General features: G+C 39.9%; 2 protein-coding genes across 2 annotated transcripts; both read left to right on the plus strand.

Moving 5' to 3' along the window:
• Nucleotides 1-7920: 7920 nt before the first annotated feature.
• LOC117617938 (superoxide dismutase [Mn], mitochondrial) lies at nt 7921-10862 on the plus strand. The gene is made up of 6 exons (XM_034347573.1): nt 7921-8310; nt 8781-8827; nt 8914-9039; nt 9149-9205; nt 9700-9777; nt 10391-10862. Exons 1-6 carry the CDS (start codon nt 7998-8000, stop codon nt 10481-10483), a joined length of 714 nt encoding a protein of 237 aa, XP_034203464.1. The 5' UTR covers nt 7921-7997; the 3' UTR covers nt 10484-10862.
• A 460-nt stretch (nt 10863-11322) lies between these two features.
• LOC117618564 (40S ribosomal protein S26-3-like) lies at nt 11323-13002 on the plus strand. The gene is made up of 5 exons (XM_034348193.1): nt 11323-11458; nt 11550-11642; nt 11750-11834; nt 11977-12110; nt 12737-13002. The coding sequence occupies exons 1-5, from the start codon at nt 11456-11458 to the stop codon at nt 12809-12811; spliced, it is 390 nt and encodes a 129-aa protein (XP_034204084.1). The 5' UTR covers nt 11323-11455; the 3' UTR covers nt 12812-13002.
• The last annotated feature ends 527 nt before the right edge of the window (nt 13003-13529 follow it).

Consider the following 13529-nt stretch of genomic DNA (forward strand, 5'->3'; position numbering starts at 1 on the left):
CTCTCTCTCCTCTCCCCCGTCAGCTCTCTCTCTCCTCCCGCAGCTGCCCTCGCCCGCGACCTTCCTCCCTTCCCGACGTCGCACCGGCCGCCTCGCTTGGAGTTGATCTCCGAGACCGGTGCCAAACAAACCAGCACACGACGGCCGACGTTTCCTTACCCACCTCCGCCGCTGCCGTGGTCGGAATCGGCCGGAATCTGCCATGGAAGTCGACGGTTCGTCCGAATGCCATCCGAACTTCCAGCCGCTCGATCTCCTCCGTTTCTCAACCAAATCAGTCGAGTGAGGTATGGATTTTCATCTATTTTTCGTGCTCTATCTGCTGGTTGGCTGGGTTTAGATCAATTCGATCTCTAGATCACTCGATTTTCGACTTGAAGTTTGGCCGAAACTTTGGCCGCTCGAAACTAGCATTTCCAGTCACTTTTTGGGGGTAGTCCAAGAACAAAAGTGACTCAAAATGGGGTGTTTTACCTAGGGTAGGAGTTTGGAGTCTCGGTTCCACGATTTTTCGGCACACCCGAATCGCTTTAGACACCCGATCTGCCCTGCGCGTGTGGCGGCGCGTGGGCCAGGGTGGTGGTACGGCTCTGGCCAGTTTTGAGGTCCTCGTGTCGCCACGAGCGCGTGAGATTTCGCGGATCTCGATTCGGAGTCCGTTTGAGCCCCGAACGGATTTTCCATATCGCGCGATCCGTGGGTACAGTATCGTGTAGTTGTTGGATCGCGCTGAATTTTGGATATGTCGGTCTACGTGATTTCAGGATCGCGTAGGATTCGACGGATTGCGAATCGGAGTCCCGGATACTCCGGAATCGCGAACCCTGGGGCTAGGGTTAGGGTTTTAAGCGATAATGCGATTTTGGCCAATCCGACCGTCCGATTCGGACCAATTTCGCAGAACTTGGTTCCCGCCCCATGAGAAACCCTCCGGGAAGCTCAGATTGGCCATTAGAGACCGTGGACCCATGGGGTCCCGGATCGGCCGATCGGGCAGCTCATCGCTTATCAAGGTTCTGGGTCTCTTGAGGCCAGCCTAACTAATTAAAAAGATGAGGCGGGCATAGGAATAACTGGAATAAGTTTTGTATTTCTAGGAGCCGGGGGCAGGATGTTTAGTTGAATTTCGTTTTATTCAGCAGTTTATTAATTTAATTTTTCGGGGTAATCAGGTATCAGGAGCCCGACAGAATTTTAAAAGGAGACCTCCGAGGGATCGAAGTAGCTCGGACCATCTGTGAGTGGACCTTCTTTCATAATTCAGATTTCATAAATGAATTGATGTGCTTTTATATGAATTGATGTGCTTTTATATAAAATAGATTTTATAAATGATTTTATATAAATGAGTTTTATAAATGAGTTTATTTGAGTAAGTTTCTTCATTCAGTCTTTGAGTAAGTTTTAATATGATTTTGAATATGATCAGTACAGTAATAATTCTATAAGTCGGTGCTGCTTATTTACCAGTTACAGAAACAGAGTTTGAGTTTTGAATCAGTTGAGACCGCAGCACGACTTGAGTTTTTTAGTTGTGATTCAGATTTTTCTAAAGGACTTTATTTTTAAACCACCTCGTACCCGTTTTTCTTTATGGTGATTACCCAGAGTCGGACCGATGTCTACGGACATCCAGTCTGATTATAGTTCAGTCAGTGCACTTGACTTGCCTCACGAGTTTCGGGGACGCTCGGACCGTGAGTGCCAGGATTTGCGGCTCGGCCGATTTGGTATCCCGAGACCTGCCAGGATTGCGGCTCGGCTGACTCTGTGTCCCCGAGACCTGCCAGGATTGCGGATCAGGCTGACTACGGTCCCCTGCATCCTGCCAGAGCGACTCGAGCTGACTTGGTGTCACCGAGGAATCTGCCGGCGGGACAGGCTGATCATAGTCCCCTGATTTCGCCAGTTTGCGGCTCGGGTAGCCTGTGTGACGCCCGAGACCTGCCAGGGAATTGACGGAAATGACAGGGGTACAAACTGGTGGTATTTCAAAGGATTTTGAGTTTCTTTTATTTAACTATGGTTTTCAGTTATTTTAAGCCAGTTTTTCTGATTTTTCAAGTATAGATACCTTTATATTCGTTCAGTTATGAAAGATCTGAGTACAGAGTTTTTATACGCGTTGGATTTCAGTACTTTTATGAAAGCTTTGAATTCAGTGGTTTGTATGAAACTTTCAAGTTTGAATATGACTGATATAGAATGCCTTGAATTGACTACGCGTGATATAATAAGTAAGTATTCAGTTTTATTTAGCTAAATTTATTTTACCATGGGGGATATTATGTTTATGAGAATTGTTTTGAAGAACATTATTGTTGCTTTGGTCCACTCACATTTTCAACCTGTTTTTCGCCCCAGGCCGTAGAAGTACGCGGGATCCACCACCGGGCCAATCATAGTTTCTGCGCCAAGGTAAAGTTTTGCAGAAGATCCTTGCAACCTTGAAAACCCTAGAAAATGCTCTGATATCATGTTGAACATAAGGAATTGAGGTTGGAATCTGTTTGTTGACTTAGTCTGGCTGTTGGTAGGGTTTCTGAGATTATTTGACAGGTGAAAATTTTGGGATAAATCAAAAATACAGGGGAGGTTCTGCCGAATTTTCGGCAGAAATCTAAGGAAATTTAAAGAGAAATTGAAGTCAGAAGGGTAAGAAGGTCATTTGTGCCCGACATTTGTCAGGTGTCGGACACGCACAGGACTTGGCTCGAATTCCAAAGTGGAAATTGGGTCGGGTCCTGTCATTAAATAGAATTTTGTATAAGTATTCCCGCGCGGCTATACTGTTTAAATAGAATATTTTAAGAGTTTGCTGGTACAGCTGAAGCACTTCTCTCTTCGTCCAGCTCCATGTACAAAGCCATCGGCAACTTCCTATCCAACCAGACTTGTCTCTTCAACCGGTGCAAAATGGAATCTCAATCGGCATCATTTGGAGTGCTCCCGTCGGCAGATTCTAACTCAAAGTCGCTACTTTTTTCCAGTGGTGATTTCCTTGAAATCCTCATAGCCACCTTGAGACTACTATTTATAGCTGAATCTGTAAGTGGGATCCCAAAAAACCTGTTTCCTTTGCCAAAAACCGGTGTTCTGTTTGCATCGTCAGTTAAATCATCGTCTTCTGTCAATAATGGCACTGCAGAAGCTTTGGGATCTTCCTCGACTGGTACACAAATTCCATCCTCCGAATCAGTTAATGGTTTCCAGAAAAGAAAAACTCGTATTGGATTTTAACAGATAATGCGGGCATTTCAATAAATGCTGGGTTCCTTTATTTATGAAAGATTTTGTTTATTTTAATTTAATTTTTATATAATATTTTAACACTTTAATATGGTTTTTATATTTAATTTGGAATGGCTTCAGCGAAGACATCTTTTTTGGTGTTTTACTTTACAATTATACAGTAGCAAAGCAAGCGCGCCAATGCATTATGCATGCACCAAAGTTATTAAAGCACTTTCTCATATAGAGGAAACTAGGACACCAACAGCAGCAAGCACCAAGTGACACAGTTTCGTAGATGGAACTTATTTTATAAAATTGATTTTCTATGTAAAAAAGAATTTAGAAGCTTGTGACTTAGCTTTGTATTTTTCGTCCTGTGATGTGAGACAACAGTAAATAGGAGTTCTCTGCCATGTCTGGTCACAAGATTCACCTATGCATATTACATACAATTATCATGTTTCTAGCATGCAGACATGTTTGATTAAATTGAGGTATAAGATAAACTGTGAAAAGGTAAAAACGAACCCAGAAGTTAGAGAATACAAACTTTCCGGAGGTCTCAGAAACTGCGACAGCCGCCCAAGTTGGCCCGACAGCTATATCAACCAAATTTAAGAATACAAACTTTACTGATAGGACCCGTAAATTGCCTTCAGCAGGAAAGCTGAAAGGTGATCAACTTCAAAACAGCTGCAAACATGCTACAAGCTAGGCAGTATACACTTTCAGTAAGCATAAGCAAACATTCTGCACGCATATCTCATGTTAATTACTTTAAAAACTAGACAAAACAACAACTATATAACAAAAGCTCATCCAAAGAACAACAAACACCGCACACACACACACAGCAAATATCAAATTCCAAAACACTGAATAAGCAAACATACATGGCAAACAATGACCCAAAAAGCTGTCCAAGTGTGGCACCCCAGCACCAATAAAACCAAATAATCTTGAACCTGACTGAATACAAAACAAGTTAAATGAAAAAAATTTAAATTCGTGTGACAGGATACATACCTCATTGTCCATAACATCGATTACTCGAGCCCAAGTTGAAGAAATTGTTATTAGATTATACAAATTTTGATAAATACATTTTCATTTTCAATCATCAGAAAAAGTTTCTAATACTTAAAAAAAAGAAAGTGATTTCGATATATTCATACCCAGAGGAGCAATCCAATCCTAACATAGAAACCAACCAAGGTTCTCCCACCCTAAGGAATATGCACTACTGTCTTGAATCTTGATTAACATCGACACTTTGGCCATCTACTCAAGTGGAGGACATATTGACAAAAACCCTATTTTATCAGGAACTTAAGAACAGAGATATACAGAGGACAATTAGATTGGAGAAATTACAACGCATGCACAGGTAAACAATATAGATGAACCTCTATTTTCCCAGCCAAGCATGTTTTGTGTTGGAAGTGCGAAACATGTCTTATGAGCTATTTTTTTCACGTCTTGAATTAAACAACCACTATCAGGCAAAAACAACATTGCTTATTTTTGGATAGCGAAAACAACATAAAAGGCAAAGGAAAAGCACAAAACAAGCCCAAAAAGTACTAATCAGATGTGTTAACCCTCCAATCAACAGGCCGCCGTGCCTTTTCTTTTCTTGTCATTTAAAAACATAGGAAATTTGGGTAGTTGAGATTGCCTTGAAAAAATTAATCTGAAAAGAAAAATAATCTAGACCTCATGTTGAAGAAAAAAACTGAAACTAGCTAGTATTAACTTAGCATAACATAATACACACACTCATTATCATCACCTTCTTCAATCCTTACCTGTACTGTACTAGTGCCAGTAAAGAGTAAAGGCATTCTCTAACTTATCAACATCCACCTCAATACCACAATACTCACGTACCAAGCGGCGGTATGTTACACTGGTGTCAGAATCTCTCCCCCTGACGCGTTCCCTGCCAAGAAAGAAATAAAGAACAAATTTCATTCAAAATATTAGGTGGCTTGATTGATTTATTTACTTATGAACAATTTAGCCAATCACGTTCTGCAGTTATGGAGCAGTTGATGCAAATGAGATAATGGTTGATGCAAAAAAGAGATGATTCCTCTTGCCCAGATTACTCTTATTAACTCATTGCTATTCCGAGTGAGGTGCATGATCCCAAGCAAGCTTACTCACTTCCGGAACGGGAATGGAAACGGGAACAGGAATGTCCACGAGCCATGCATGCGGGAGGAGGGCTCTTTTGTCTGTCTTTCGTTTTGGCTACAACTGGAAGGTGTTCCTTCTTCGAGGTATAGGCTGGCCGCAAGATGTGACATAACGTGTAAGTTGAAAGCCCATCTCCCCTTTTACATAAAAATGCAATTTTCCTTCTCAAACCCTAAGACTAAACGGAGCTGTCTCCTCTCTCTCGCCCAGACGTAACCCGCGACCTATCTTCTTCTTCAATCCTACATATCTCTCTCTCTCTCTCTCTCTCTCTCTCTCTCTCTCTCTCTCTCTCTCTCTCTCTCTCATAGCATCATCATCATCTCATTTTTCTGAGCCAGACAAGCCCAGGCCGCCTAGGAGGGCGCCCAGCACCTAGGTGCCGTCTAGGCCGATTTTTGGAACACTGACTGGTTAAATGAGCAGGCAGTCTCTGAAACGAAATGCCTTGATAACAATGTTGAAGCCGTAGCTTAACATGTGAATCTAAAATCATCAAAACATGAGAAATAAAAGAGCCACCATAAAAACCCTCTAGGCGGCCGCCTAGGCCGATTTTTCAAACACTGGCTGGTTAAATGAGTAGACACTCTGAAACAAAATGTCTTGATAACAATGTTGAAGACATAGCTTAACATGTGAATCTAAAATCATCAAAACAAGAGAAATAAAAGAGCCACCATAAAAACCCTCTAGGCTGCTAGGCGGCCGCCTAGTGCCTAGGAGCCGCCTAGGGTGATTTTTCAAACATTGGTTGGTTAAATGAGCAGGCACTCTGAAACAAAATACCTTGATAACAATGTTGAAGCCGTAGCTTAACACGTTTGGTTAGCCATGTCCTTCTGCCTAGGCCGATTTTTCGAACACTACCTGAATTACATCAATGCTTTAACAGTTTATTGGCCATACCTACTTATTCTGTGTTTCTGAGACAGCATGGTGATCAGTGGTAGAAAGACTACCCTCTTTAGCCAACTTGGGAGACTTTTGAAGCTTCTCTCTTTTATAGCGGCGCCATGCTGTTTGCTAAACACAAGTTGCCCTTGGTTCCCATTGCTGCAAACCAAAGCTGTTATTGGCGGACCTATTAAGGTTTAAGGAAGTGTAGCTGCACCTCCCCACGCCGGAAAATCTCTCGCATCTGCAACTGAGGTTGCCTGAGGCGCAGTTCCGCACCTCCCCACGCCGTTTTGAATTTGGAGAATGTAATCCTTTTAATGAAACGGTGTGTTTTGTGACTTGAAAACAAACGATGCCTTTTCATTTTAAACGGTGTGTTTTGTCCTGGGAAGATTGTGCAGAAAATTCTCCGCATCTGACGCCTCTGGTTTCTTGCCATTTGTATTTCTCATATTGCCGAATCCGCTTCTTAATCTTCCGAGGAAGGGAATGGAAAGCCATCCACAATTCTATATGTTGCCCCTTCAATCTCATTTCCTCCAATCTTGCAGTTTTTTACTGCAAATATGTCTGTTCCACAACAAAACACAGTTCATCATGTGATGTCCCAAAGGACTAAAACATTCTTGTCAAAGATGTATCTAGTTTCTGAGTATTATCCAACAACAATGCATTTAGATGAATGGATATAAGATTTAGCAGCAGGGGAACTGAAAGCTCTGAAATAAAAATTACTAGTGTTTCGAACCTCCGAATCCTTAATTCCTAAATTCCTTTGCAACTTCTCTAGCTTTTCTGCCAAGTGTTGAAGTTCTTCCTCCAGTACCATACTTGCATTCTTTTCTTCACAAATCTTCTCTCTCCCCTGATGTACCATATAATGTCACAGACGAACCATATAATGTAATACTTTCGTGAAAAGAATTCAAAAACAGAATGCAGACGATTGTTACGTATCCCAATGAAAAATATGAACAGAAAAAACTAAAAATAACAAAGCAAGATGGCTAAAGGTTCAATGTGTTCATTGCTTTTCTTTCCCAATAATTTCTTGTTAAGAAAATGGATACGAAATCACCAATTAATCCAAAAAATTGAAAAGAATATTTGAATATGAGGTTACTGGAGTTTCCAAATGAGGTTTTAAACTTCAATAATCTCTTTACTATATCTTTTTCGTGAACAAAATAAACCGAAACTAGAACCTCAGCCGAGTTATTATCTCAAAATACCCTCCTCATTCCTTCCTTCTCCATTTTCTTAACAACCAAACAGAACACTCTGTTTAATAGATAGAGACCGTGATGCTTTTGTTAAAACATATAGACGACATTGAAACTAGAGCTAAAATTCAGCGGGCTGGGTGTCTAATGAAAATTTTCTGGTGTCCATAACAAAACCCCACTAAAATCACATGGGCTACAGTTGTTAGATTATAATCGGTTAAGCCCAGCAAAGAAATATGAGAAACTTGGATCCGTTTTAGACGAAAATGATAGCCCAAGTATCTGGGCACACGGGTCGTTTTTCCCAGGACCGCACCCAGATTCGCACCTACAATATATATTATATACGCACGCTCTCACCTCACTCAAGTCTTCTCTCACTCTCTCTCTGCCCTCTCCTTTCTCGTCCTCACTCAAGTCCAGCAACACACTTCGATGGCTCTTCGATCTCTCGTGGCCAGGAAATCCCTTGGATTGGGGTTTCGGAGCGAAGCCAAAATCCTCTCCGTAGGTTCTACAGCTCATTCCCGTGGCTTTCAAACCTTCTCGCTTCCCGACCTTCCGTACGACTATGGCGCTCTCGAGCCTGCAATTAGTGGCGAGATCATGCAGCTCCATCACCAGAAGCACCACCAGACTTACGTCACCAACTACAACAAAGCTCTTGAGCAGCTCCACGACGCCATCGCCAAGGGTGATGCTGCTGCTGTTGTTAAATTGCAGAGCGCCATCAAGTTCAATGGCGGAGGTCTCTCATCTCTCTATCATAATCTTAGTGTTAATTTTTGTAATTATTTTGCTGCATTCGTTTTCTTTGAAGATTAGGAATATGTATTCAATTTTAATTTTCTTTTATTTAAAATTTTCAAAGTCCCACTGGAAAATGGAAATGATTGAACTCTCTTTGCTTGTGAATATGATGAAATTGCGAGTTATAACTTGCTTCTCCATTAAAAATGAGTGTTGAAGTAAATTGATATGGGAAGTAACAGTTCAATTAGATACTGTTGTGTTAGCTTGGTGATAATAGCTGCTATGGAATCTATGGTTTATTTGTATTTTTTTCTAATATTTTTGGGTGTCATCGAAGACAATCTAATCTTAACAAGAAGCAAGCAATACTTCTCATTTTACATTATTTTGCCTGTTTCCATTCCCAAATTCATTCATTATTTTAAGATAGAATTATTTGGTCATCCATTACTTTGATTCTTGCAGGTCATGTCAACCACTCGATTTTCTGGAAGAATCTGACTCCTGTTGGTGTAAGTTCATATTTCCATCTATCTGTCTTACAAGCCTGTTTTTAAGCCTTCATCTGCCTAATATCGCAATGATTTGTTCACGGCAGCAAGGAGGTGGTGAGCCCCCTCATGGTTCCCTGGGCTGGGCTATTGACACAAATTTTGGTTCTATGGAAGCATTAGTGCAAAAGATCAATGCAGAAGGCGCTGCTTTGCAGGGTTCTGGATGGGTGGTACGTTTTGCATATTGTTGATTTTTCCAACATTTGTTTCATGTCATTTGACTAGATGCTTCAGTCAAAATTCAGTATGTTCACCTACTTCTTTGATCTTTCTTGGTAGTGGCTGGCTCTAGACAAAGAGTTGAAGAAACTTGTGGTTGAAACCACTGCAAATCAGGTAAACCTCAACAGATTTACTTTAAACCCATCTACATCTACTAGTATAGTATTTCGCTCTATGTCTGCTTAACAGTAATTCTAGCCATATTCAAATTGCATAACTCCATCCTGCCCGTTGACTGATGCCCTCTCACTATGATGTAGTTTAGACTCCTGATGAATTGTACAATTAGCCCCTTATGGTCCTTCTTTCCAGTAATCATTTAGGCTTGGGAACTGTTTGTTGTTGACTTATGATGGTTAGAATTACTCTAAGAAGTTTAGATCTAACGTTGTGTTGAAGATTTGTTGCTTTTATGTTACCCCATCTTTTAAGGATTGTTCAAATATTAAGATTTTAGGATCTGCAAAGGTTGCTGTTCTGGAACACTTTGTATAGCCTTCTTTTGATTTATTCTTTTAGGACTCATAACAGTTGACTGATGTGCAGCACACACATGTGGTGCTTCTATTTCATCAGAATATTTGTAAATCTGATTAATTTTGTTTCAGGACCCATTGGTTACCAAAGGACCAACTTTAGTTCCATTGCTTGGTATTGATGTTTGGGAGCATGCGTACTACTTACAGGTAAGTTTAACTTGTGGAAATTTGCCTCTCCTAGATTTTCTTAATAGTTCTGTCTTCCTTATGCTTACAAAGCTTAATGATGCAAAAGTATAGGTCTTTATGCATACAGCTCTTGAAAACTTTCAATTATTCTCATTTGGGGCATCAGTTTATAACTGTAGTATATAAGAGTCAATCCATATTGATGTATTCTCTTAACTAGTGAGTCTAAGAGGGGTGTTAAAACTGTCTTTATGAAACAACAATCATTTTTGCTCATTGGAGTCGAATTATTTATGCGGGAAACGTCATCCTGTGTGATGAAGTTTGTGTTTAGGCTTTTATTCATTTTATTTTTTTCCAATGATGTTCTGTATTCGGCCTCCTTCATATGGGGGACATTTTTTAATTAGCATATTAAGTAAATACTTTGAAGACTTCACATGAACTCATCGTTTATTCAATTTAAAATCAGCTTCGCTTATCACCAAGCCCAATGATGAAAGCATATAAGATTTATTGTCGGATCTATTTGCTCGTTTAGCAGTGGTTTTTGATCTGTGTGATTATTTTCCTGCTTTGCTCCTCATGTATCATGTGAGATGAATTAAGACATCTGTTTGTGATGTTGCAGTATAAGAATGTGAGGCCAGATTATCTGAAGAACATATGGAAAGTAATCAACTGGAAGTATGCCAGCGAAGTGTACGAGAAAGAAAGCCCTTGAGGCTTTGAGCAAATGAAGGGTGGCATTTGCAGCTAGTTGAGTTGATGAAATAAAATGATCTGTGTGACAAATGAGGTCCCCCTTATTTAATCATCGACATATCCCATCCCAATCCCATCCCTTGTATGAAATTGAGATATTGTAAGAGTTTTGTACTTATTTAATCACTGTTTGTTTCTTTTTTGTTTGTTCCACTGTTTGATCGTTTGATGCAATAAGTTATGTATGTAATTGGAGCTTTGTCTATTTTGCTGCCTGAAATAAGCTTTGTCGTCAACTTTTGCTATGATTTTGAGGGGCTTGTTGAGGGTAAGTAAAGTCGAGGCACTATTCAAATCGTTGCGATTCAACCATGTTGAAATCTTATGGAAATAAAGAAGTTTGTCTTGAAAACCAGTGAGCAATCAATGATCTTTTCATATTGATACCAATGACTGTAAACAACTTAACTAGTTTTGAAGAAAATGCATTTCCTTTAGAAAAAAAAGTCAGGAAAAACTATTTTACATATGTTTAAGACTATTTTAAAATGCTAGAAAAATAACCCAAAAAATCAAGAGATCCGAATTTCAAAATTTCAACCATAACAAACGACTATGGATCTTAAAATGTCAACAACCATGATTTTTGTTAGCTATTTTATCAAATAAAAACAAATTGTTTTATGTTTATAAATAATTATAAAAAACCCTATATATATATATTTTGGTTGGGAAAAAAAAATTTCCTATATTAATCTTATTTTTTATGCTCTCATCTCTAAATTGATACTGTTGGGCTTAAAAGGCGAAAACCAAAACCTTTGGGGACGTAATTATAAATTCCCAACAAACGAAGGGGAAAACCCTAGCTATATAAAACAGAAGCTTTCCCGAAACCACTCACTTTCTGGCTTCTGAGCAGCGAAAACCCTAGCTAGCCTGAGCCGACGACCCCGAAGCTCCAGATCTCGTCTCCCTCTCCTAGAAAATCATGGTCCGATTGTCACCCTCAACCCTATGTCTTCTCCATCTCTCTGTTCTCTGTTTTCTTTTTGCTTAATTATCGTTTTTTGTTCTCTCTGCAGACTTTCAAGCGCCGAAATGGTGGTCGCAACAAGCACGGCCGTGGACACGTCAAGTTCATCCGCTGCTCTAACTGCGGCAAGTGCTGCCCTAAGGTATGCGTATACATACATACATACATACACGTCTGTGTATCTGTACGTATATGCATCTTATAAATATGTGATTGATTGGTTTTGATTTCGTGTTGATGGTGAAATAGGACAAGGCCATCAAGAGGTTCTTGGTGAGGAACATTGTTGAGCAAGCTGCGGTTAGAGATGTCCAGGAAGCTTGTGTATATGAGCGTAAGTTCCAGTTTTCCCTCATTTCTCTGTTTTCTCATTCATTTATCTCAGTAGTGAAAATGTAAATTGCATAGAGTGGTGAAAATTGCAAATTGCAAATAGATAAATATGTAAATGATTGTTTTTCGTTTGTGATATGTAGAATACACCCTGCCAAAATTGTATGCCAAGATGCAGTACTGCGTTTCCTGCGCAATTCATTCTCACGTTGTGAGGGTGCGATCTCGCACCAACAGGAGGAACCGTGAGCCACCACAGCGATTCATCAGGCGCAGGGTAAGTTTCGCATTGATTCATTGCTTGTTCAGTTTTGTTATTCTCAAATCACATTGGGGCAATTTGCAATAGAGCCCAACAAAAATCTGGGTCCTTCCAACCTTTTTGTAAGAGATACCGATATTTGTTGATTACAATGGGATGAATGATAGAAAATTATGTCTTCATGTTCTTGTACTAGAGCAAATGTAATCATGTAATCTCAAAATTATCTTGACAAGCTTTTCTGAAAACTTTACATTTCGTTGGTTGATCCGGAACTATGTTTGGTTTCCTTACTGTCAAGTTCTCTTCAGTATACTTTTTTACAACCGTTTTAATGGTTCTTTATCACATGGGTTTATCATATGTTTGATTTATGTGTCCATCTATTTTCTGTTTGCTAGTCATTAAAAGGTTTGGTCATATCTTCTCTCCTTTTAGTCATGTCGAGTTGTATTCTTTATTTGTTAGTTTCCATTGTGTACTTTTAAGGAAAATAGTAAAACATAACTTGATTTTGCCTGCTTACATATTCCCGTTTTGCACTTGCACATGCATATTAGCCCAATTCAAAAGGGACATGCCTATAGAAGGCCGACGGTATATCCTTAGCTTACCTGATATGCTGAAATTTTGATTGTCAGGATGATGCCCCAAGGCCTGGTCAGCCTGGCCAAGGTCCTCGACCTGCTGGTGCCCCTGTTCCTGCTCGTACTTGAATAAGCATTTCAATCCTTTGATTATGTGATCGATGTTTCCCAGTAGCTACACAATTTTCTGGACTTGAGTTTTGTGTAGGAAGTTTTTTTGATTCCATGCTATTTTCATACTTTATTAAGGATAAAACTAATGTTATGGATGTTTTGATTTGATGATAATGCAAACCTTAGAATTTGTTATTATGGTTTTATTTCATGGTTTCTCATATCAAATTGGCCCTGACTATATAAGCTTGGTTTAGAGGCACCCGAATGTAGCAATTATCCCCGTTACTGTGGTGCTCAACCCCCACTAACGGGTCTTGGGTCCCAAGACCCTGTTTGAACTAAGTAATTCCCAATTTTGAATCCTATTGGTTGTTAGAAAAAGGTCCTAGGTTCCAATTTTGTTTATGGCCACGACCCATATGCACTTCTTCCATAGGGCTGACACTCTAATTTTCAAAAAGGCCTTGGGAGTGCTTGCTTTCTCCTACTAACTGGTTCTTACCACCTTGCTTGGAGGCATAGAAAACCTTTTCTTTTTATTGCTTCCCATTTTTATAAACAATGCTTGGGACCATTGTTTTCTGTGGAAACTTGCGAGGGTTTCATGAGAGTTTCAAACACTGGTTATCATAGAATGTGTGAATTCGTTGCTCAATAGAAATCTTCTGAATCTCTCGAACTCCAACTGTTACATAAGTTATCGCTGTAAAGCCACCAACTGTTACATAAG

This window comes from Prunus dulcis, chromosome 2, assembly GCF_902201215.1.
Source record: "Prunus dulcis chromosome 2, ALMONDv2, whole genome shotgun sequence".
Classification (NCBI taxonomy): domain Eukaryota; kingdom Viridiplantae; phylum Streptophyta; class Magnoliopsida; order Rosales; family Rosaceae; genus Prunus; species Prunus dulcis.

Bases quoted from the DNA above. Each gene is read 5' to 3' on its own strand.
- LOC117617938 (XM_034347573.1), top strand. From the start codon at position 7,998: ATGGCTCTTCGATCTCTCGTGGCCAGGAAATCCCTTGGATTGGGGTTT. The intron at 9,040-9,148 runs GTACGTTTTGCA...CTTTCTTGGTAG, and splicing joins TGCAGGGTTCTGGATGGGTG to TGGCTGGCTCTAGACAAAGA. The intron at 9,206-9,699 runs GTAAACCTCAAC...ATTTTGTTTCAG, and splicing joins TTGAAACCACTGCAAATCAG to GACCCATTGGTTACCAAAGG.
- LOC117618564 (XM_034348193.1), top strand. The intron at 11,835-11,976 runs GTAAGTTCCAGT...TGTGATATGTAG, and splicing joins GGAAGCTTGTGTATATGAGC to AATACACCCTGCCAAAATTG. The intron at 12,111-12,736 runs GTAAGTTTCGCA...TTTGATTGTCAG, and splicing joins AGCGATTCATCAGGCGCAGG to GATGATGCCCCAAGGCCTGG.